Genomic DNA, 21,808 nt, shown 5'->3' on the forward strand with positions numbered 1-21,808 from the left:
TTCTTTACCATCTGCAGTCCTCAAATGTTTTTCCATGTATATAGGATTCTGACAACAACTACAGGATAGTAAGCAAGGATAACAGTTTATCCAGAGGGAGGTCAGCTTCCCCTCCTGACATCTCCAGAAACAACATTTTGAGAGACTATCAGAATATATTCTGATAATTTAGGCTAATAAACCACCTAAACCAGCCCAAGCTACAACTGATGCCAAAAGGACCACCTGGCCACACTCCCTGCCTGTTCTGCCCTCACACTCCTACCAGGGAATGACCTGTTTAAAAGTAATGTAACAGAAATACAATAAACAAGCAATTGCACAATCCTGTTCCTTGTATCATTGTACAACACTTGCACCCAACTACTTCTTTCACCATCAGAGCTGTATAAGTGTTCACAGATACGTGACGTGAGGCAACAAAGATTAGATGAATCAGCCTTACATTTTTTTCCTACTAAACCAGGAAGAGAAATACTTTAAGCACAGGTTCAACAGCATATTATTAGTTTCAAATGCATCAAGGAAGTGTTGCTTAGCTGTTAGTATTCATTGTAAGAAAGTTAAAACAAGTTAGTAGCTGGTCCATATGTGCTGTCACGTATCCAGAAATACTGCTGAAACACAGAGAAGTAGAAAAAAAAGTATGTCAAATGCTCTCAAATGGATGGGCTTTACACATCAAAAGGCATGCCAGGTGGAGTGAAAGCTGAAAAAATTTGAGATCTGTTTAATCCATAAACTGATCTTCCCTCTACTGGCAGCATATCTAAGATTCTTTCTAATCCAGCAACACCACTTCACATGTTTTTACGTAGCTCCTTCATCACTTCCTGCAAAGAACCTACAAAAACTATCTGAAACACTTTTTTGTACTGTACATAGTTCTTTATCAAGAAATCCATCAGTCTTTCACTCCATTTTTCAGTCACACAACAAGGTCACGGCATGGGGGGTTGTAAATATTGTAAGGATTTAATTACTCTAAAACCACTCAGAATCTGAACAAACACTCTAATAGAAATTAGAATAAACACAAACCAAATTCAAGGGCTAATCATCAGACTCAAACTGAGAAAGGGAGTTCCAAATTGCCATCTATCCCTGCTGAACTCCAAAGTATCCTCTCAGCAGGACAATCTTTGTTCCTGTCACATTAAAAAGTTGCTGTGGATTACATAATGGCAGAAGTCAAAGCATACCCTATTCTCAGGTTACACACAGAGATACTTTTACAACATAACTTCATTATGGTTAAAAGATAAGCCACTCATTTCCTTAGAAGACCTGGGAGATGGGAATTCTTCCTAAAGCATTTTAATCCACTTTTAAGAAGATCAGAGGACAACCCTTTCTATAAACCTCTCTGAAGCTCTTCATTCCCTGCTCCCTCCCCAGACAACTATTCTACTTGCTAATTAAGAAAAACAAAACAAACCAAACTCTTGCACTTCAGTGTCTCCTGGGTCACCTCTCCTGTAAAAGCAGGCACTTTAGTCTCCACCTGACTGAATGAGATGAACTTAGAAAAAGTCCACACTGGATTTACTAAATCAGAGTACTTCTGCCTCTTTTCCTCCCTTACCAGCAATAGTGTTCAACATGAAACAGACAGTAGAAAGATTTTATGTGAAACACTTTTTCATTTTACAATTTCTTCTGTCATGGTCTGGCTCTAATGAACATTCATCTAAAACTAAACCCAAATTATTCTAACCCAAGGACATGCAAACATACATCAATGGTTGTTTCCTTTTTTGATTTTTAAAAGCCTCTCATGTATAATGCCAAGCACTAAAAATATTTTAAGCCATTTAATAACAACAGCCTTTCATACATGCTCAAATTGTTTTATTTCCCTGCTGAGTATAAAAGATCCAAAGAGGGTATTTCTGCTGATCAGAACTTACCCCTTTTTCTGAAAGATTTAGTGTTGGCAAGTGCAAAGCTCTGGTGTGGGAAGATTTCCAGTCAACTGGCATTACGTTACCATAATTATCAGTCAAAGCATTCCAAATCCTGGAGAGAATAAAGGAACAAAAATGTAGACCTCAAAACAAGCAGCAACTGATCAACAGTAAACATATTTGTAATGATAATATATTTCTATCAACAACTATTTTTTCCTCCCTAAATATTCATCTACAAGTTACTGACTATATTTTTATAATGCTTTGAAGCTAAGAGAAAATGTTTTTTGATAAACATAATTTATTTCCCCTTTTAAACCAGCAATGTATGCACAGTGGTGAAATAAAACAATGCGATGAGGAGACAGCTTCATTACTAATTATAAACCACACTCAAAATCTTTTTGGGGGGTAGATGAGTCCTTCCTTTAATGAAATGTGACCTCAGCTACAAATTCTATTCCTAGTGTTGTTCCTGTTTTCCTTGCCTTCTGCACATTAAAATCAGGAATTAGCAGAGGCTGAGTAGCAAATTCTGAGCCAGATCTTTTTTTCTTTCTTTCCATTTATCACAGAATAATGAACATGCACAAATGATACTAAAATTTTGCAAGAATTTAGTTTTATCCAGAAGCACTCTTGCTGAGCTCAGCCCACCACTCTTGTCTACAGTTGAACTGTGCCTACAGCGTACAACCTCTCTGGATATACTATTCTGTGTATCAGTTCAGACTTTGAAAGAGAGCTGCTCCGTTCACACATTACTGCCTTAAGTCAGCTAACAAGCCCTGCCTGTAAGCACTATGCTGTGGGAGCATGTTCAGAGTGGTTGCCTAGCTAGGCTCTGAGGAGGTCAGAGGAATGGCCAAGGCAGACATAGAAGGGCAGAGAGAGCCTCATCACTGCCCAACATGTCTCTGATGGACGGTTCTCTGAACTTACCTCACTGTTTATACCATAGATATGCAGCCTTTTGCTAATGGGTTTTTTTTCCTTCTCTTAGAGTAAGATGTACAATTTATCAAACTCAAAGAACTTCAGTGTTTTTAATGAAGATAAGCTGACTGAGATTTACTGTAAAAGAACAAGTGTAAATACTTGTAAAATAATGTTAAAAACAGGAAAGCGACATAGATCAAAGGTTCTATTGCTCAGGGGAAAAAAACCACAATTATCATAGTTGCAGCTGAGTTTTGTTCTCCATCTGCTTTCCATATTTTCCATGTATTAATTTCAAACACTGAAACAGTGGGCATTTTGCAAGAAGCTAAACAAATACTACCCTCAGTCACCCTGCATTTCAGAACAGCTACTTTTTCTTACCCCGGAGGTAAGAGGCACTGGGAATATCACACACTTCCCTGACAGTGAGGGAAATAAAACCAGAAGGCTCCACGTCAAACATGCGCCGGCTCCCAGCTGCTGCCCGGCGGGCAGCGAAAGGCTTCAACTCCCGCAGCCCACAAACGCTGCTGGGACGGAGCGAGAAGAAGGCCCAGGCTAGGAGGCCCAGGGCAGGGCAGGGCAGGGCTGGCGAGCCACAGAGCCCGCGCTGCCCCCCGGCTCCGCACCCTGCCTCGCGCCCCCGCCCCGCCTGTCCCCTCAGGCCGGGTCGGGCCGGGCCAGGCCTCCTCCTCGGGCGGCCCAACCGCCGCTGCCTCCCCGCCCCGGGGCCTGCACTCACTCGTCGTCCTGCAGGGCGCTCTGCTCCGTGAGGGGCCGCAGCGGAGCGCGGCTGTCGCCGCCGCCGCCGCCGGCCCGGGGGGCCTGCGAAGGCTCAAAGCAGAGGGACAACTTGACCCCCAAATCCCCGCCGCCGCCCCAGCCGCCTTTGTCGCGGGCAGCGTCGGGACCGCCCCCCGCGGAGGGCTGGAAGCCCGAGAAGTCTTGCCAATCTCCCGGGTCTCGCTGCGAGGCCGGTGCCGCCGCCATCGCTGCCACCGCAGCTGGAGACGCCGGGCTTGCGCGCCCCCGGCCGCCGCTCCCGGCGGTGCGCGCCCCCGGCGGCGCGCGCTCCCGGCGCCTCTCGCGGCTCGGGGAGGGGCGGGGCGCGTGGACGGCGCGGTGCTGCCCAACGGCCGCAGCGCGCGCGCGCGGCGGGAGGCGGAGCGGCCGCAGCGGCGTCGCCCCGGGCGCAGCGAGGCGCCCCCGGCCGCAGAGGGCAGGAGGGGGCCGGCGCGGGCCGCGGCCGGGGCCGAGCGGGACCCGGCCCTGCCCGCACAGCGCTCGCAGGGCGGGAAGAGCCGGGCGCGGCTGTGCCAGAGAGCATCGCCCCCGGCCGCTTTACAGGGCTCGTTCCTGCATACGGCAAGCGGCAGGCGCGGGCCTGAGGCAGCGCCTTAGAGGCAGCGAGTAGGGGCAGTTCACCGGGGAGGGGAAGGGGAAGGGAGCAGTAGTAGCGGTAACGTCATTGTAACCGAGAGATGAGTGGCTTTCTGGCCGTCATTTCCCCCCCATTCAGCCACCTAACACATATAAAACTAAGTTTTTGAGGTATTTGGTTATTAATCCCGTCCCCATCCCCTGCTAGCTTTATATGGTGTCCTTACGTGCAATAGCTTGTGATGGGCTTTTTTTTATCTAGTACATTTTCAAGCCACTGTAAACTTTTGATTTCCCAAAGTACATAGCAAGAATTTTTTCTACTTAACTTCTTGGTTTTGAGCCTCCTTTAAGTTTCTTTTCATACTTCTGGCTTGATGTTGGGAAAGAGACACAGTGAGCTGAAAATTAATTCCCTGTTAAGCATCTGCATGTCAATGAGGTAATTTAAAGACTTTCACCCTGACAAACCCTATTTATAGTGTATATATACATGTATATATACATCATAGGCATTCCAGTTTCTAACACTGGGAGTAGGGCAAAGGAGGCCAGGACTACTTTGAGTGTTCAAATGTGGATGCACCATTGTTTTATACATTGGTACGATGATGTTTTCTGTTCCACTCTGATGAAAAAGCAAAATGTTTGCAGGCAGTTTGAAGATGCTCTTCTGTGGCCATAGTCTTGGGGAGGAACAGGTAACTAGCAAGGGAAAGGAAATTACTGGAATTTCAGCATATATAAATGTAAAGGGATGCACAAAAATACCACTCTACCCTAGTCAAAAGTCAATTATGGGCTTTGCGATAACTGTTACTACTTGGGTATTTTGGATTATTGCAGCTAGCTCTGTAAGAGCACTGACTCAGTGGTCAGTAGCAATCCAAACAGTAAATACAATGCTAGATCCAGGGTGTTCCATGTTTGAACAATGTGGACATTTTCATTCCCTTTACCCTTGATCTCAAAAGGATGTAATAGAGTGGGAAGCACAAAGAATGGCAAGGCTGGCCAGAAGGTATGGAACAGCTCCCAAAGAATCATCTTGGACTTTTCAGCACAAAAAAAAAAAATGGAGAGAAGATACGGGTCTCTAAATGGGTGGCATACAGATACTGAACCACTGCTGCTTTGAATGCAGAAAGTCTGGGGTATCAAATGAAACCATCAAGGGGTAAGTTGAAAGAAAGAAATGGAGGCAGTTTTTCACAGAGCAAGTAGTTAAGCTGAAAACCTCCTTGCCTCAGGAAGTTATATACCAGAACTCTACATCAAGTCCATTAACTTACGAAGTAACAGAAGGAAAAACATTATAGGCTAATAGGTAAATAAAAGATCTGTGGCTGAGGAAGCCCATGAAGTGCAAATTCTGATTCCACACACTTTCTGTAGGACCTCATATTAGAGTTCCAAATGATTGATTATGGCTTTCTGACAGGTACAACTAGACCACATGGATGCAATGGCAGGGCAAAGGCCTAACTTTGCATTTGAGAGATTGATCTTTACTGAATGCTGAAACTGTTGGGAATTCCACAAATCCCTCTGATGTGAAAATTCTTCACTGTAAAACCCAGAACTTTCTGTAACTGTAAACTGTTTACCCACATGATGTTCTGAACTGTTCTGATCTAATGTCAGCAGGACAATAATATGAATTCCCACTCCCAGGGGAAAAAAACCTCACCGTAATATCAAAATATAAACTAATGTCTCAAGGACCAGTGTATGGAAGTAATAAAATATGAACATTTAAGAAAATATGCATCGATAGGTTTAAAATTTTTTATTGTGCTGCCAAGAGCCAAATTACAAGAAACCGCCTTACAGTTAAAAAAGTAAACAAGCAATCTGCTGAACCGCAGTGCACTCCGAGTGCCACATATGCATCTATTTTTCAGAAAATTATATCTGCATTTCTCTTACAAGAGCACAACAGGAACCAAAGTAAAAGAGTGTAATGGATACAGCACATAGGATAAATCATATCTTTAAAATAATAATAATAAAATAATAATAATAAAAAACATTTTACACCATGTCCTATATCCTGCTAATATTTTCAGAATATGGCCTTGATTGTAAAACAAAAGCAAGCATTTACAGTTTCTGGATAAAGACTGCTTACTCTTATGCAAGGAATGGATGTTTTGTCTTGACAAAATCTTTGTAGTAACTGGACAGAAACATCTCTGTTTCAACATCAGATTGAGTACAAAACACTGGGGAGACTACATTTCTTCTTATTGGTGGTTTGAAACTGAAGTTATATAAGCAGAAAAAATGCTGACCCTTAATGATACACCTATTTTTTTCTTTGATGCAAACAGCTAGAACACCTTTTTGATATTCTAAAACAAAAAAATTGTTAATCTTCAGATTAATAAATTAGGTCATTATAATAATAAATTAGGTTTTTTTTTTTTCAGTTTTAAAGTTCAGCAACCTCTGACCAAGTATTTACAACAATACTTGAGAGTTCCTTTACAAAAAATACATTTTCTTTTCACATTAAGCATACTGGGTATCTGTGTCTCTTATGACAAGCATTTGTAAAAGAAAAAAGGCAATGCACAAATGGGTAATTAGTATAAAAGTGCCAAGACCTGTTTGGAAAGTTAACATTGTATTATACAGTCAGAATTATAAATGAGGCAAGCTACAACAAACTTCCAGCTTAATGTGGACAATATTCCAGTAGTTGTTTCAAACAATTGTTTGAAAAAAAAAAAAAGAAAGAAAGAAAAAAAAGAAAATCCAGGAGCCGATGTTGTTATTCTATGGAGCTGATTAGTGCTGCATGTATATTGTCATCAGTGTCTCTAGCCAATGCATTCATTAAAAAGCCTTTTTAAGGCTAAGCAGGAAAAGAAAAATAAGAAACACCCTGAAATGTAGCAAGTAGCAAGAGCAACGCTTACTGCTATAATCGTGCACATACTGTACACACGCAAACACAAGAGTGCACACACACACACACGCGCGCACACAAACACTTTCAAATCAAACTGTAGGTAGAATGAGATGCTCTTTTCTTGTCTCTTCTAAACTCACAAGCGATTAAGCATTGATATGGAATGCCTGTTTATCTGTTTCTGCTCTGGGTAAAATCTCTCTCAGATAAAAATACATTCAACAAGAAAAAAAATAGAAAAAAATATATACTGTATACATAGTATTTTATATATACAGTATATATATGTATAGTGTATATACACATGCACGTATATATACATACGTATACCTACCTGCATTTGTATATACATATATATACACAAACATACAAATACTTTTTGTTGTTTTTAGCATAATTATATTTACATAAATATTCCTATAATGCTAAAGTTTAAAGAAGCATGATCTCCTTTTTTTTTTTCTGAGCTTCAAAAAAGGTGCTTGAGTAATATACAATTAAAATTAAGCAGCTTCCTAGCATGGAAGTAGTTTCTAAATCTGCATACCAGTAAATAAGAACATCAACAGGAAAAAAAACAACCTTAAAACAGTCTCTTTTTTAACTCTCTTGTAAGCAAGAGCTTTGTCCAACAAAAATATTTTTCCTTCTCCTGTATGAACAACCAGAGATTGATATAAAATAACAAAACAAAACCACAACAGACAAAACAAACAAACGCAAGCCCCTGGAACTGCATGGTGTTCTTGACTTTTCCTTCCTTCCTTCAATACTGCTGTCAAAAGATCCAGTGCTCATATCAGGAATTACTTAGGCCTCAGTCATTTGCTAACTCTGCCAAAGTCTGGCTAATCTAGCCAATCAGCTTTGAAGAAAACAAAAATAAAAACAAAAAGCAGCACAAGGTATAATTTTATACATCCTTAATAAACCCACCCTTTATTTTCTGCTATAACCTTTTCCTTGCTATTTCATTAACTACTGCAGCTTCTCATCATATAGAAAAATATTTGCAGCTACACCACACCTGTGATGTGACAAATTCTGTTCTAGGAGCATATTACTGTAGCAACAGCTGGAAAAAAAAAAAAAAATCAAGACCTTTTCATATTTTTTTCACCAGGGGTTAGGCTTTGCTGCAACAGATGCAATTTTGGAGCAACAAGAAAAACCACTATCCTGCTGCTTGGCAGTATTCTTTATTCATTTTCTTCTCCAGTCAAACATGACCAGCTTTTCTTCTCTGAAGCTTCCTTTTACCTCATTGCCTATCCCTAGCCCCCAGTTCCCCCTCCCAAAAAACCTCTATAGCTATGTTACAAGCAAATACATCTTAACAAGTTTTAAAACTTTGGTTCTAAGAAAACACTTGGTCAGTTATCTCAAGGAAAAGTGGGAATGCTTTTTCTGGCACATTGCAGGAGTCAGAGCTCATCCCGGTAAGGTCTTAGAGCTGTACATGTAGTCACAAATCCAATACAATCCACTAAGCAAGTGCACAATTCTAGTTTTATTTTAATAGCAGACTTAGTCTCTCTCTCTCTTTCTTAAATCCTTGGTAAGGGTGCAATTCTTCAAACTGTTTGATAGAAATTATCTGCCTGTAGGTTGTTCTGTTTCTGCATGCTGTAAAATCCACTGTATCTTGAATCTGGGTCTGCAATTCTTAGCATCCTCTGAGAACTGTCCACCTGGACCATGGTACCTTTCTTGCAGTCTACGTATACCAGTTGATTGTTTAGGCAAGAAGGCTGTTAAAACAGAAAAGGAATATTGAGTAAATGAAAAAAATTTTGTATTCCATACATAATTAAAAAAGTCTTTGTGGTTCAAGTCCATAAGCACAAACCAAAATCAAATCGGCAATGAAAGAGTCTGGACTTCTGCTAAACTTGGTAAAGGCTTATGCCAGGCACAATAACAGACCAACACTCTCTTCTGAGTCACCATTTTTCATCTTCTGAATGGAGCTCTGATATTCTCATACCCCAGATGGACTGGTTAAATTGTTCTCTGTCAGTCTAGCACCACATAAGGGCTTAACCTTGTTGCCCTGGATGCGCAGCAGCTTGTTTCCAAGACTCAAACAGCCTCTTTATTGCAGATCATTTTAAAGAATGTTTTGCCCCTGCCTGCAATTCCACTAAGAATGGGAGAGATCTCAGCTGTTATAGTTAATCCTGGCATGGGGTGTCCTGTGGGATCCTTCTGTATTCCCCTTCTGAAGTGGTTTATATATTACTTCCTTAATTAGGAAATCATCCCCCTTTTATCTAGTATTTGCTAGGCCTTGCACCCTTGCAAAGCAGTGTGTTATTGCAGAGATGCCAGTGTTGATGTGGCACTTGGTAGAGTTGTCCTTGCTTGCTTATAAGTGTGGAATAGAGGATTTAATTCGAGGCAAATGTGAATAAGTAAAGGTTTGGGTATGTAATATCTACAAGTGTGAATGCACGTAAAATACTGCTCAAAGGAAGACTTGAGCTATGTGTACTGGCTTTCCAGTTCTGCTATTCCTCTGTTTGAGAATCCTTCAACTGAAACATTTTGCAGCTGAGAGGAAGGTGAAACCACGCTGGGTGCATACGACCTTAAATGTCTATGGGCTAAGCATGAAGGAGGACAGGCAGTAAGCATACTCTGTGGATGCGTATGAAGTCAGTGACAATGCATATGCATGCTTACACTATAAGTATACAAATGGACTGAAAATCTTAAAAATTCCAGTTTCCACTGACGTATGTAGCTTCTTTTTTCCAAGACTTAAACCAGAAGGGCTTTTTATTACTAGAACTTCACATTCAGTAACCCTTATCACAAAAAGGTTTTTTACCCAAATATTTCTTACAAAACATTATTTAAAATTTTTACACATTTTGCTCTTCAAAAGATGATGGATGGATGGATGGATGGATGGATGGATGGATGGATGGATGGAGAGCAGCCTTTCTGAGAGTTTAGGAGTGAATCTATTAGAGTTAAAATGAATTTTTAAATGCATTCCTTAAATTCAAGAACTGGTATTGCTTACTTGTCTTGAAAGAATGGACATGGAGTAATATCAATTCCTCATGCTTCCTATTGAATTACAATTGAATTAAACTTTATGGTCTGACTGTATTTGTAAGTTTGTTGGAAACTACTTTTTTTAAAAAAAAAAAAGTTCTGCAGCAGTGACAGAAAGAATATGGACACTTCGTTTTTAAAATTACTGTATTACTCTTCTAGGTGGAACTGAAGAAAAGATGCTCTCAAACTGTGTTCCAAGTATGGACAAAGTCTGTTTGATTAGAATTAGGAAGTATAAGTGGGATAAATTGGGAACTGATATAAATGGCATTTGAGTATGGAGTAAGGGCTTAGTCTGCTGATGAAAATATCTCTCAAAACGAAACTATGCTCTTTCACTGTTCATTTCCAAGCTACCTGCTTCTTCCTTTTTTTGGTAGTCTCAGAATACTTAATTGGTAGATATTTCCCAAGACCTCTCTTAAAATATTAATCCCAGAACCATATGATGCAGTTATTAGAAAATGTGATAAACACTACAGTACATACAGTACCTGATGTTGGACAAGACTTTTAAAGTGGATGAAAGTTAAGAAAGCAAAAATATTCTCTTAAGAGTTTGACTGCATATAAGAAAATTGCATGTATTTACCTACATATACAGAGTTATTTTTTTTGAAGTTTTTTGCTGATCTTGAGTTCTATCTAGTGACAACTCATTACTATATGGAGTAGGAAATGTTTTTTGTTGATAGTGAAAAAAATAATGTAGGAGGCTAAATAAATCAGACTGACTCGTATAAAATGATTTAAGACATGAGAAAATTGAAGAGAGAGTTCACATGATGTGAACTCAATTGCATCCTACACAATATTCTAGTTTAATCTTGTTTTCCAAAAAAGTGAAAGTCTGGAAATAGACATAAACACAGTACCTTTGTTGGAGCTTTGTAGCAGGACACTGGAATCCACTGCTTTTTCTGATTGACGAGCAGAAGGACAATGATCAGTAACAGCGCTATCGTGATTGGAATTGTCACCAAGGCAACAGAGCTAACCGATGTATCTTCACTTGGGTGTGGTCCACTGCCACTTCTGTACTCTCCCTGGAGATGACTCATGTCTGCAAGGCAAATGTGAGAATTTGTTAGTAATTATATGGGCCTTGCCCATAAAGAAGAATGTAATTATAAAAGTCCCAGTCATGGATCTTGTCACCCTCATGAATTTGGACTTTCCCTCCTGGAATGTCACCTTATTTATATAAACTTTTACAACTGAAAGCTAGTATCTTGTATAGTGACTATATTAGTTGGGAAAAGGCCATCGAAAAGAGAAGAAATAGGATGGAATCTAAAACACAGTAACAAGCAAGTCTGACAATAACCTCTTAGCTTAGTTGTGTTCGCATCATCTTATCTGTTCACAACCAAATTCCCACTTGTAAAAAAATTAGCCTGCGTTTCTATGCTGAGGAAAACCTGGAAGTCTTAGGATGAAAGTTTTTTTTTTTTTTTTCTTTTAAAAACTGGTAGAACAATTATGATGTGTTTGCTCTCTCGTTTGTTGAGAACATATTACAATACTTGCACCATTCAGCCTGTGAAAACAGACTGCTGGCAGTCTACTAGACTGTAGCAAGTTTTGCAGGTAATTGCAAAGAACAATAATTTTCAATGACATATACAACATTCCCATACAGTTTGCAGCATATGTTTATAATACCCAGCCAGGATAGTTGCAAGCCAGTTACTAATGTCTGTGAGAAATGAAAATGCTGTGGCCTGACTCCAGTGGCCTGACAACAGCCTGCTTTCTAGTTTTTGTAGTGGAAAAGACACTGCAGAATCACTCCTCATTCATCATTTTATCGTATTCTTCATTTTATAAAACTCCATCATACCAACACAGATGTTTCTTCCAGGCTGAAGATGGAATAATAATAAGACCAAATTGCATAAATATAATTTAATAGACTGACTCATCTTTACTCAAAGCAAAATGTGTGTGAGAGTTCTGCACTAAAGAATATTCTCAGATAACCACTTTTCGAAGCATTATACAGATGCTACCTGAATAGAACAAGTAGATGTATTAAAACATGGGGAATAAACACAGACTTAAGTTAGCCCAGTTTATATCAGATCTTACCTCTGTGAATGTGGATGATGTCATTTTCACTCGGTGTTGGCCAGTTTGGTACTTCTAGTTCAATGTCTCCTCGATGATTTGTCTTCTCAATGGGGATGTTAGTAGGTTCAGGTACATACATCTCTGTGAAATGAGATAAATGTGTTTCACAAATTACAGGCTGCTTAACTTCCCAGTGCTGCTCTTAACTCAGGAAATATACTTGGCCATCAGCAGTGCTTTCTCCTATGAATCCTTTAATTTGTTTCAGAATTTTCATCATTACTAGTCTGGGATTTTGTTTTAAAACTGGTTTCATACTGTATACAGGATACATGCCTGCTGCCATCATCATCATCCTAATGTGAATGGGATGACATAGCTGTGTGGTCAAATTTGCTTTTAAAAATACCATTTCAGAATACACACTTTACTACACTCTTGCTCCTTTGTGATACTAAACAACAAAAGTACCAAGAGAAGGCTACATCTTCCCAGCTGGTATGTCAACTGTCACTGCCAGTTTCTCTGCCTTCCTTTTTTTGTTATCCTCAAAGCAGGAGAATTGCAAGACAGGTTACTGATGAATCTCCCTATTTGTCCTGTTTGAAGTAGTTACCACCTGACTAAAGATGAGCAAACTCCTGCAGAAGTGTGTCAGGACTAGCATTAAAAACCAGTTGCAATTCTTATGTCCCTTGTGTCCACGGCTAAGAAAATTTCATATTACTTTTATGCCAAGTTAAAATGATAAATAAAGCGATGTGATATTTGAAAAATAACAAAGAGACTCGGAAAAGAGAGAAATGTTAATTGCTGACAGAATCTGCAGAGATGTAAGAATATTCATTTTCCTGCTTCACTAATATAATTCTATAACCTTGTGAAAGGACAGAGCAGGGGCAAGCAACTAATTTTTGAGTTCACAGTTCTCAGAATAAGTAAAATTTGAACTATATATTTGCACAATGTGTCCATCTGTTAAGAATATTAATTCTCCTGAAGTCTAAATGTGTGTTGTCTTGGTACAGTTCAAACATGGACCAATGTTCAAAAACCAATTAAAAAGTCTTATCAGTCCTGGAAAACCAGCATTACAATAATTTGGGTTGTCACATCCCATTACCTGGACACATGGGACAGCAGCTTCCCTCCACGTTGATGGGTTCAGCACAAGGGAGGGGTGGGCAGCTGACAGTGGAGCACAGGGTCTGACCCTGCAGGCAGTAGCAGTGTGTGCAGCTGTCAATGTCCCAGCGCTCCTCATCTGCGTATGTTTTTCCACTGAAGTGACAGACCACTTTCTTTGGAACTGTATCTTCTGTTGAAGGAAAACAGAGTGGTGTGATCATGGGGTAATGGCCAATTACACACAATTCTGATTTCTTCCTCAAACACAAGAGTGAAACAATGGCTACAAAGAAATTTCAGCTGTAATTAAAAGACCCTCTCTATATCTTCCGGAAAATCTTTGTTAAAAAAAAGTGTAATTTCTGCTTCTTTATGAAGTACATAATTAGTCTGGGCTGCTTCTTCTCATTTTCCTCATGTGAAAGGCAACAGGATGGATGATTGTAACATGAAATGATATCAGAAGTGCTGTTCAAATTCAGAAACTTTTTTTTTTAATGTTTGACTGTTTGTGACTGCTGACTACTCCCCCTCCTCATTTCCTAGTAGATCCTACTTAACTAAGAAAAAAACCAAACTACATACATTTCTAATTTCCAAGGTTCAAGAAAGATGAACTCAGCCTGGAATACTTAAAGAAAAGACTAGGCAGGATGCTGAGAAGGATGAAGCAACAATCATGTGACATAACTAGAAGTGCTTAGACTATTTATTATGATAAAACAGACTTGAAGGATCATTCCCTGTAACTGCATAAATGGAAAACCCCAGGAAAAGGGCAATAATCAAACTCAGTACATTTTTTCATGGTTAGTATTATATACATTGGAAACTGGTGTTATCTTAACCCTTGAAGAAAGGTTTCAGTGAGTTTCCAGAGTGAGGTTCCAGAACACCTTTCCCAAAGATTGAGAGCTGTAAAACTAACAGCTTTTTAGACAGATTTTGACACAGTACTTAATAGGGACCTGGACTTGATGAAGCAAGTAGGTCTTGGGAAAACACTTAAAGGAAGCATTAAACTTTCTGCCTAAGCATTCAATACACCATTTTTTTTTAATGCTGCATCCCATGTAAGCCTTTTAGGTGGTCTGCAGTACATCTTCTATTTCACTGACAGTCACAAATTGCTTAGTCTAGGATATTTTTTGCTGCTATAGCACTTTACAGATAATGAAAATAAAACTACACAGCAGAACCTCCAAAAGCCAAGCAGCACCTTGTTTTCATCTTAGCTTCTCACCACCTTTTTTTGTTAGAGGCAGAAATTATTATGATGAAACCTGCTGATGACATGAATTTGCATATTAAGCATATGCATGAGATAACAGAATGAAATTGCAAAGTAACTTCTTAAGCTGTCAGGGAAATACTGGTTTAACATTCACACAGATTACGTAGGTAAATATGTCAGTTAGAATTACCTCCTAAATATAAATAAAAAGCCTTATTAAATAATTTGGCCATTAGTACAGCTTTTAATTAGTGACAACATAAGAGACTAACATCATCTGGAATAACAAGGTTAGCAGTCAGCAGACCATTTGCAACAGATCTGGACAGAGCAAATTCAAATGCAAAAGGAGACCAGCAAGTTGTACTATTGTGAAAATACTAATGGGATTATCTGAAAAGCACAAGTGTTCCAGAGGTCCTTGGTATGGGTATCTCATGACTTCCATGGCTGTAACTATGGGTCCCAACTTCTCCAAGTAGACGATTTTGTACATGAATATGGGGTGGACATGGGAAGGGAGAAGTGGGAGGAAAAGGTGGCTGCAAGCTGTAAAAAGCGCATCAGGTTCTTCCATAGACGATGTGCATGTTGGCATATAGAGCCAGTGGAGCCCTGTGTTGGTCAGAAACTAGATATGGCTGGGGAGAGGGTGAGGCACACAGCCTGAGCAGTCCTCTACTATGCAGACCTAAAGCTGAGCACTCCCTGTGCACTCAGGGCTGATTTTCTCCCAGAGTGCTACCTTGCCCCACTCAGGACAGCTTCTTCAACTCAGCAGCTGGTTTGGTTGGAAAAATCCTTTAACTTGCTCAGGCTTTAGCAAGTTGGTAAAGAATACATCATGAATTAATAGAGTAAATGTTTTTTAGCAGAATGAACAAGGGTAAAATCACAATAGCAATGTAGCACCTTTGAACCTCAAGAGGAAACTACTAAGTCCTAAGAAAGTATTATCCTATGTGTGTCTCCCATTTTGGTGTCCATCTCTATGCAAGTATAAGCACAGGATGAAGGTGAAGGCCACCACACCAACAAGCGCTCAAGGACAGTGGAAACAAGAGAGGCTTGCAGTAAGATATCAACATACAAAAATGCAGTTCAGAATACCGTGTCTAGCTCTACCTGCCTTCTCTCAAATTTCCTCTAGGTGCACCAGTAAACCACAAACAGTTGTTGTTCTGTTTTCTGCAAAAGACTAATCTTGTCTCTAATCAAATAGGTATCCCTTTATCCTCTCTAAAGTAGAAGGTTATCTTTCCAAATTAATCTTTCTTTGCATGAGAAAGAAGACTGTTGAACACACAGGATGAATTTGAGGATTCAGATAAACAACAAAGCATTCAAGGCCTGTAAAATTTTGAATTAGTATCTATACTAACTTGTTAAGCACTAACCAGATCTGGATCCAGAAAACAGCGGAATAAAATACAGTGCTAAAATCATGCATGATTTTTGAAATTCCAATAAATGGAAGGCAGACTGTTTCCACAGAGTTTACCTACTAAACATTTTATCGAGTATTACATGAAAATAGTAAGGAAGAATCAGTACAAAGATGTGCTTCACAGTTCTCAAGAAATGAAGAGTAAAACAGTAAGAACCAGTAAGACAAAAATTAAGCGCATGACCTTAATCCTCTTACAGATAAAAGTATATAGTTCATAGAAACCATTAAAAAAGTTAAGCTTCCATGAATTTCAGTTATTTAGACCACCAAACATTCTGACAACATAGTACAACTTGGATTAATAAGATGTATCATCATTGAAAGCTTTCATATCTGAACGCTAATTAAAATCTGGCTTCTGTATTTCGTACTGCTGAGCAGTTGCTACTAAAAACAAAATCATGAAGCTTTTACAGCTCACACATTTAAGTATTTGCAACAGTGCCATTTATGTGTTTGCAATATTGTGCAACTATATGGGATTCGAAGTAAATGAATTAAAGCCATATCTACACGTGTGTATATATTTGCAAACCCGACATGCAAGTTCTAGAAGTTTTATTTTTGTAGTTCATGGCACTAGTCCCTGTGGTGCATCCTCCTCAACCTAAAGAATTTTTTGGTACAGTTCTAAGGCTCGTATTCTGACCCTACTGGTTTGATGCCCAACTTTGCATATACTCTGTATTTTTTTTTAATATTAAAAGGTATTCCGGATTAAAATTATCTTTATGGTTGCAAAGGTAATCACTGGAAGAAAAGCCTGAAGACAGACAGTTGTCAAAGAAACTTAAATCCTCCCCATTTTGTATGCAAACCATGATGAGAAACTACTAATAGGATAACATATTACTTTCCCCTCAAAATACCCTCATCAGGATTCTAAGTAGGGTTCCAAGGGCAACTGAAATTTTGATACTTTCTAACTTTTCCAGGCATTTCTTTGACAGAATTCCTTGTATATCTTATAAAACTGTATCACCTACTATTAAAGATATTTTATCTGCAGCAAATGAAAGACTTCAAGAGCTATATCAATGGTACATATCTGAAAGGACTTCACAACCTTTGACATCTTTCTGATGAAGAACTGTATTGTTTATAGATGGGCAAATTGATTCACATGTTCAATTAATGACACTTAAAGCCTGTCAATTTTATTATATTCCTTTTCACTGAATTCTTTTCTAGTGTATGTCCCTCTACTACTTTTGGAAACGAAGGTTACAGTAAGCTCTGAATGACTTCCAACAATGCTAAAAAGACTTAATTTCAGTAAGTGCATTACAAAATTCTTCTCTATCAGCAGCTATCATTCTACAGCCTTTGTACTTACTCTCAGCTCACAAAAAAGTAATCTGTAAATAAATAGTCCTATTCAAAATACAATGAAAAAGTGATCAGTAATCTCAAAATTTGTAACCTCAAAAATGCCTAGCAATTTTCACTGTCTACAGCATCCACCATTTACTTCAACTCCAAATTCAAAACCAGTGCATAACCCTTAATTCTTTATACATTTTTAGTATTTTAAAAAAATATTTTCCCTATTTTTTTCTCAAATATATTATTTTGCCTCTTCTATAACTATCTGCAATGAACTTCCTGTTTTTTTCCCTGTGTTTTAATTTAGATTCCTTATTAAAACACTTCTCCACTCCATGAAATTTCCCAGTGCTTCAGCTTATCTTCTGCAGTTGTAATTAGTATTTTCCTCATATTATCACATAAATCTTGACATATGTGTTACCTGGCAGATCTTCCTCCCACAATTTTTGTGTAATATTTTCATCTAGTAAGGTATATTACCAAGTTTTCAGGAGGATGTCCTCTCAAGTTTGTAGGCAAATTACATTTATATCTTTGTGCACTTCTACCTAAAAACCACAAATCATGGTCTCCCCAAATCATCTGTCTCCCCAAAACAGGGAAAACATATTTCAATTTGGAAATAAAACTTCCTTCTTATTGCCAAGAAGGGAACAGCAAGTTATTAACTGTTTTTATTTGCTCACCAATACAGTAAGGACAACATTGTCCCTTTCTCAAAACAGGTCTCTCACAGGATACCGGTGGGCAGGACTCAGAGTAACATCTAATCACACCATCCATGCAAATACAGCTAGTGCAGACATTGGGCTTCCAGGACTCAGCTGTCAGAAAAATATCTCCTTCATCGTTTTTGCAATAACTGGGCATGCTCTCATTGCTTGAAGAGGGCTGAAGAGGCTCATCTGTAAATATCAACAGATTAAGTTATTTAAGTTAAAGTAGCTAACTTCTCTATTTCCTCAACAGAGAGTTCACTCTTGAAGAACACAATGGAATTGCAACACATTGGCTCACTACTTCAGAAAATCTAGAAGGACAGAGCCTTATGCCTATTCAGTCCTTACATGTGATGAGGATCTATGTAGACCTTCACTGAGGTGAAGAAAAAAAAAAAAAGAAAAAGAGAAAAAAGGACAGCAAAGTGAAAAACGATCACCATCAGAAGCAGCCCGTCAAAAAGCTACTCTGAATGTTCCAAACTGAATGGTATTCAGGGATTCACCTTAAATTAGAGAGGTTAAATTTTAAATCTAGAACTTGAATCCCAGCTTCTGCCATGTCAGTTCAAATCCTCGAATGATGCAAATTGAAAAGCTATTATGCTGCTGTCACCTTTGCTAGTGGACTTACATGAGCTAATTATAAGATGTTGAGAAACAAATGGAACTTGATCGGGCTCCAGCTTGATGCCAATGGGTCTGCTTTAATTCTCATGCCTGCACATGGGGGAGATGTATTTCTGCAATGAAGCTGTATCTTAACAGACATTATGGATCAAGAAATATGACTGTATGTGCAGAGAACATGTAAGAAAAGGAGAAGAAAAAGAAGGATTCATAAGGGCACTCAGATCAGGTTCTCAATCTAACTGTGTAAATTATAAGACTAAGCTTCTTATACACTCAGTGAGGAAAGATCAAAATACTGTTTGGATGAGCTGAAGTTAAGCAAATGTTCAGTGTTATTAATAACAAGAAAAAATATCAGTCAGGAGAACCAACTAAATTTTTTATTGAAAATATTTTGTCAGAAAAAACTACCCATAAAAACCAAACACCCTGTAGAAGAAATGACAAAACCTATTTTTTTTTTCCTAAAGTAAAACTTTTAGGTTTTGTTTTTAATAAAGACAAATATCTTCTCAGTGAGTTTACATACAATTTGCAGGTTTGGACTAAATTTCCACTGCTGTAAACCCCCATTTGCTATGTAAAATAATTGCATCTCTTTCCTTGGGGGAAAGCAAAACCTGTTACCTTCTTGACACTGTGAGGCACTCTAGGAGGAATCTGGCACACCTGCTGGGCTGGAATGCTTTGATATTACTCAGTTGCCTTCAAGTCACTCTCAAATCATACCAGGTGAAGGTAAGAGCAAACAGAAGTATTTTTGAGACCAAATCCCAAAATAGACAAGATAGCAATAAAAAGGTTCATAGAAACTAAGGCATGTAGAAAGGAAAAGAAACAAGCCTGTATCTGCCGAGCACTTTCACTACTTTTGAAGTTTCTCTCATCCTGCATGTTTTCATAAACAGGCCAGTGCATATTTCATAAGCCTTCCAACTAAGGATTCTGGTTCTCATGCAACCCTTACATTATTAGATTGCCTTCAAAGATGTTCAAACTTCAGGGCCACAGCTCCCCTTAACATACAAGACATCTCTTGTACACAGTCAAGTTTTGCAGTTGAAACGGAGGACTGCAGGCTCTCATTCCAAACTGCTAAAGAACAAAGGCACCACAACAACCAACTGTGCACACACTGAAACATCCAATATTCACATCATACATTCTCAGATCAAAAAGGACTCTAATGAAAGCTGGTTGTCAATATATACCTGGGCACTGTGGACAGCAGGAGTCCTGTGTGCGGGTGGGGTTTTGACAAAGAAGAGGTGGACAGACTTCAGTCTCACACAGGACACGTCCACTGTGGCATGTACATTGTGTGCAAGAATCAATATTCCATGTCTCTCCTTCTACAAAGTATTCCCCACCAGGAGCATGACAGATCGATGGACTGGTGAGCTCTGGCTTCTGCACAATTATTTCATCTGGGAAAAACAGAATTGGAAGACAGGCAAAAATCAGCTGTGACTTTAATGAGTAACAAATGTACCCAAGATTAATATTTTTAATAATAACAGAAATTATTATGAATAACAAAACTAGCTATAAATATATTCTTAATGAAGCTCTTTCAATTTTATGTCACTTTTGAATTTATGTCACCAGCATCTCATTGAAAGTGGGAAAAATATAAACAAGAAAAAATTTGAGAATCAGTCTGAATAAATGCTAGTTAATATAAACCAGAGATAACGTCAAGGATTCTTGGCATTTCAGAAAAAAATCAAACCAATCTGTGACGCAGGAATTCCAAGAGACAATTGTCATTTTCTGAAAAATTATACTGATTGGACAGTTTCTTAACTGCTAAATACTAGCATCAGTGCAATTCCTGAAAGGATGGATAAGTATGCTTCTTGTCTGGGATTTAGGAAGTCCATGTGTCTGTACCATTTGGTGCCAGATCAAAAGAAAAAAAAAAAAAAAAAAAGAAAAAAACACAGAATCCTCCACCCAACCCCCTAAAAACACATAAGCACTTAACACTGGTGGAAGTGCTTCAACATTTTGTTCCATTAAAATAAATAACTAAATAAAAAATTATCTGCAGTCTTTGAAGTAAAAAATGCAACCAAGGAGACACCACAGTTCACTCATATTTCCAGTGAATACCTCTCACCAAATTAACCTTACTTCTTTTTCACACGATTAATTACAGTACCTCTACAGCCCTGGCTAAAAGACTCACACCTCCTCTAACCCAGGCAGCCAGGCAGTTTAGAGAATAGTTAAGAAAGGAACTGAAACTGTTTCCCTTGTTCAGCATGAGTGTCCTCCAACTACTGAGGTATTAAAAAAATGGGGGAACTCTCTTTACCTCTTGGTGTTTTAAAAGAAAAAAGAAATCTGCCCTGCACTTTAAAAGTGTTTAAGCACTTACCATCAAGAAAGGTTATGCCACAAACTATATCCCCAGAGCCTGCTTAAAATGCTTTGAAGCCCACACATAAGGGGCAATAAGGGCAATAATAGTTGCCAGCTTACCATGCTGGTTGCTTTGGACCTGGAGCGAGTCGATCAGCTTTTTCCATGCACTGTGTATAGCAATCGAGATGACTCACAGAGCATGTTTTATTCAATGACAGGAGCCATGAGTTTGAAAGTTACATACTGCAACATGAAGCATCAGGCTTCTAAGTGATGTTGTCTTTAAGCCTATATTCAACCCATCTAACATTAGACAACAAGTTAAGTGCCTATGTCAAGAACTGAGTTACCTCACGTTTCCTGTGCTATGAATGAAGGGGATGAGAAAGTGACTTCCAGGTAATGACTCTGCATCTCTAAACCACTTTCTGAAGGTCCCTCTCTTCCACTTAATTATAAAGATGCCTAATATGAACATCATCCTACTCCAAATATCTTGGTTAAGGACAGAAAAATTAAATGGATAGCAGCTCCTCTAGTCATTTAGGCAGCCCAAGGCTCACAAAATACATGTGCTTCTCTCCATATCTGTAGCACTTCTGTGTCTGGAGAATGGCACTTGTGTGCTTTGCTCTATGACATCGCCATGTAGAA

The 21,808-nt window shown here is 38.8% G+C and overlaps 2 protein-coding genes across 5 annotated transcripts in view; both read right to left on the minus strand.

The window, feature by feature from the left end:
• The window catches only part of FEZ2 (fasciculation and elongation protein zeta 2), a 29,005-nt gene extending 25,096 nt beyond the window's left edge, over window positions 1–3,909 (minus strand). For both annotated transcript variants that reach the window (XM_074818286.1, XM_074818285.1), the window contains exons 1-2: window positions 3,595–3,909; window positions 1,911–2,019 (exon numbers count right to left, since the gene is read on the minus strand). In XM_074818286.1, coding sequence (XP_074674387.1) covers window positions 1,911–2,019; window positions 3,595–3,842 — 357 coding nt within the window. In that variant the 5' untranslated portion in view covers window positions 3,843–3,909. The remainder of the gene's footprint in view (window positions 1–1,910; window positions 2,020–3,594) is intronic.
• Window positions 3,910–6,006: 2,097 nt separating this feature from the next.
• Window positions 6,007–21,808, minus strand: part of CRIM1 (cysteine rich transmembrane BMP regulator 1) — a 200,880-nt gene continuing 185,078 nt past the window's right edge. For 2 of the 3 annotated variants that reach the window (XM_074818290.1, XM_074818288.1), the window contains 6 exons: window positions 19,996–20,211; window positions 18,119–18,337; window positions 13,415–13,609; window positions 12,310–12,432; window positions 11,094–11,281; window positions 6,007–8,900 (listed from right to left, as the gene is read on the minus strand). In XM_074818290.1, coding sequence (XP_074674391.1) covers window positions 8,724–8,900; window positions 11,094–11,281; window positions 12,310–12,432; window positions 13,415–13,609; window positions 18,119–18,337; window positions 19,996–20,211 — 1,118 coding nt within the window. In that variant the 3' untranslated portion in view covers window positions 6,007–8,723. The remainder of the gene's footprint in view (window positions 8,901–11,093; window positions 11,282–12,309; window positions 12,433–13,414; window positions 13,610–18,118; window positions 18,338–19,995; window positions 20,212–21,808) is intronic. The other variant, XM_074818289.1, reaches the window with a different exon arrangement.

The sequence above is a fragment of the Strix aluco genome, chromosome 3 (genome assembly GCF_031877795.1).
Source record: "Strix aluco isolate bStrAlu1 chromosome 3, bStrAlu1.hap1, whole genome shotgun sequence".
NCBI lineage: Eukaryota > Metazoa > Chordata > Aves > Strigiformes > Strigidae > Strix > Strix aluco.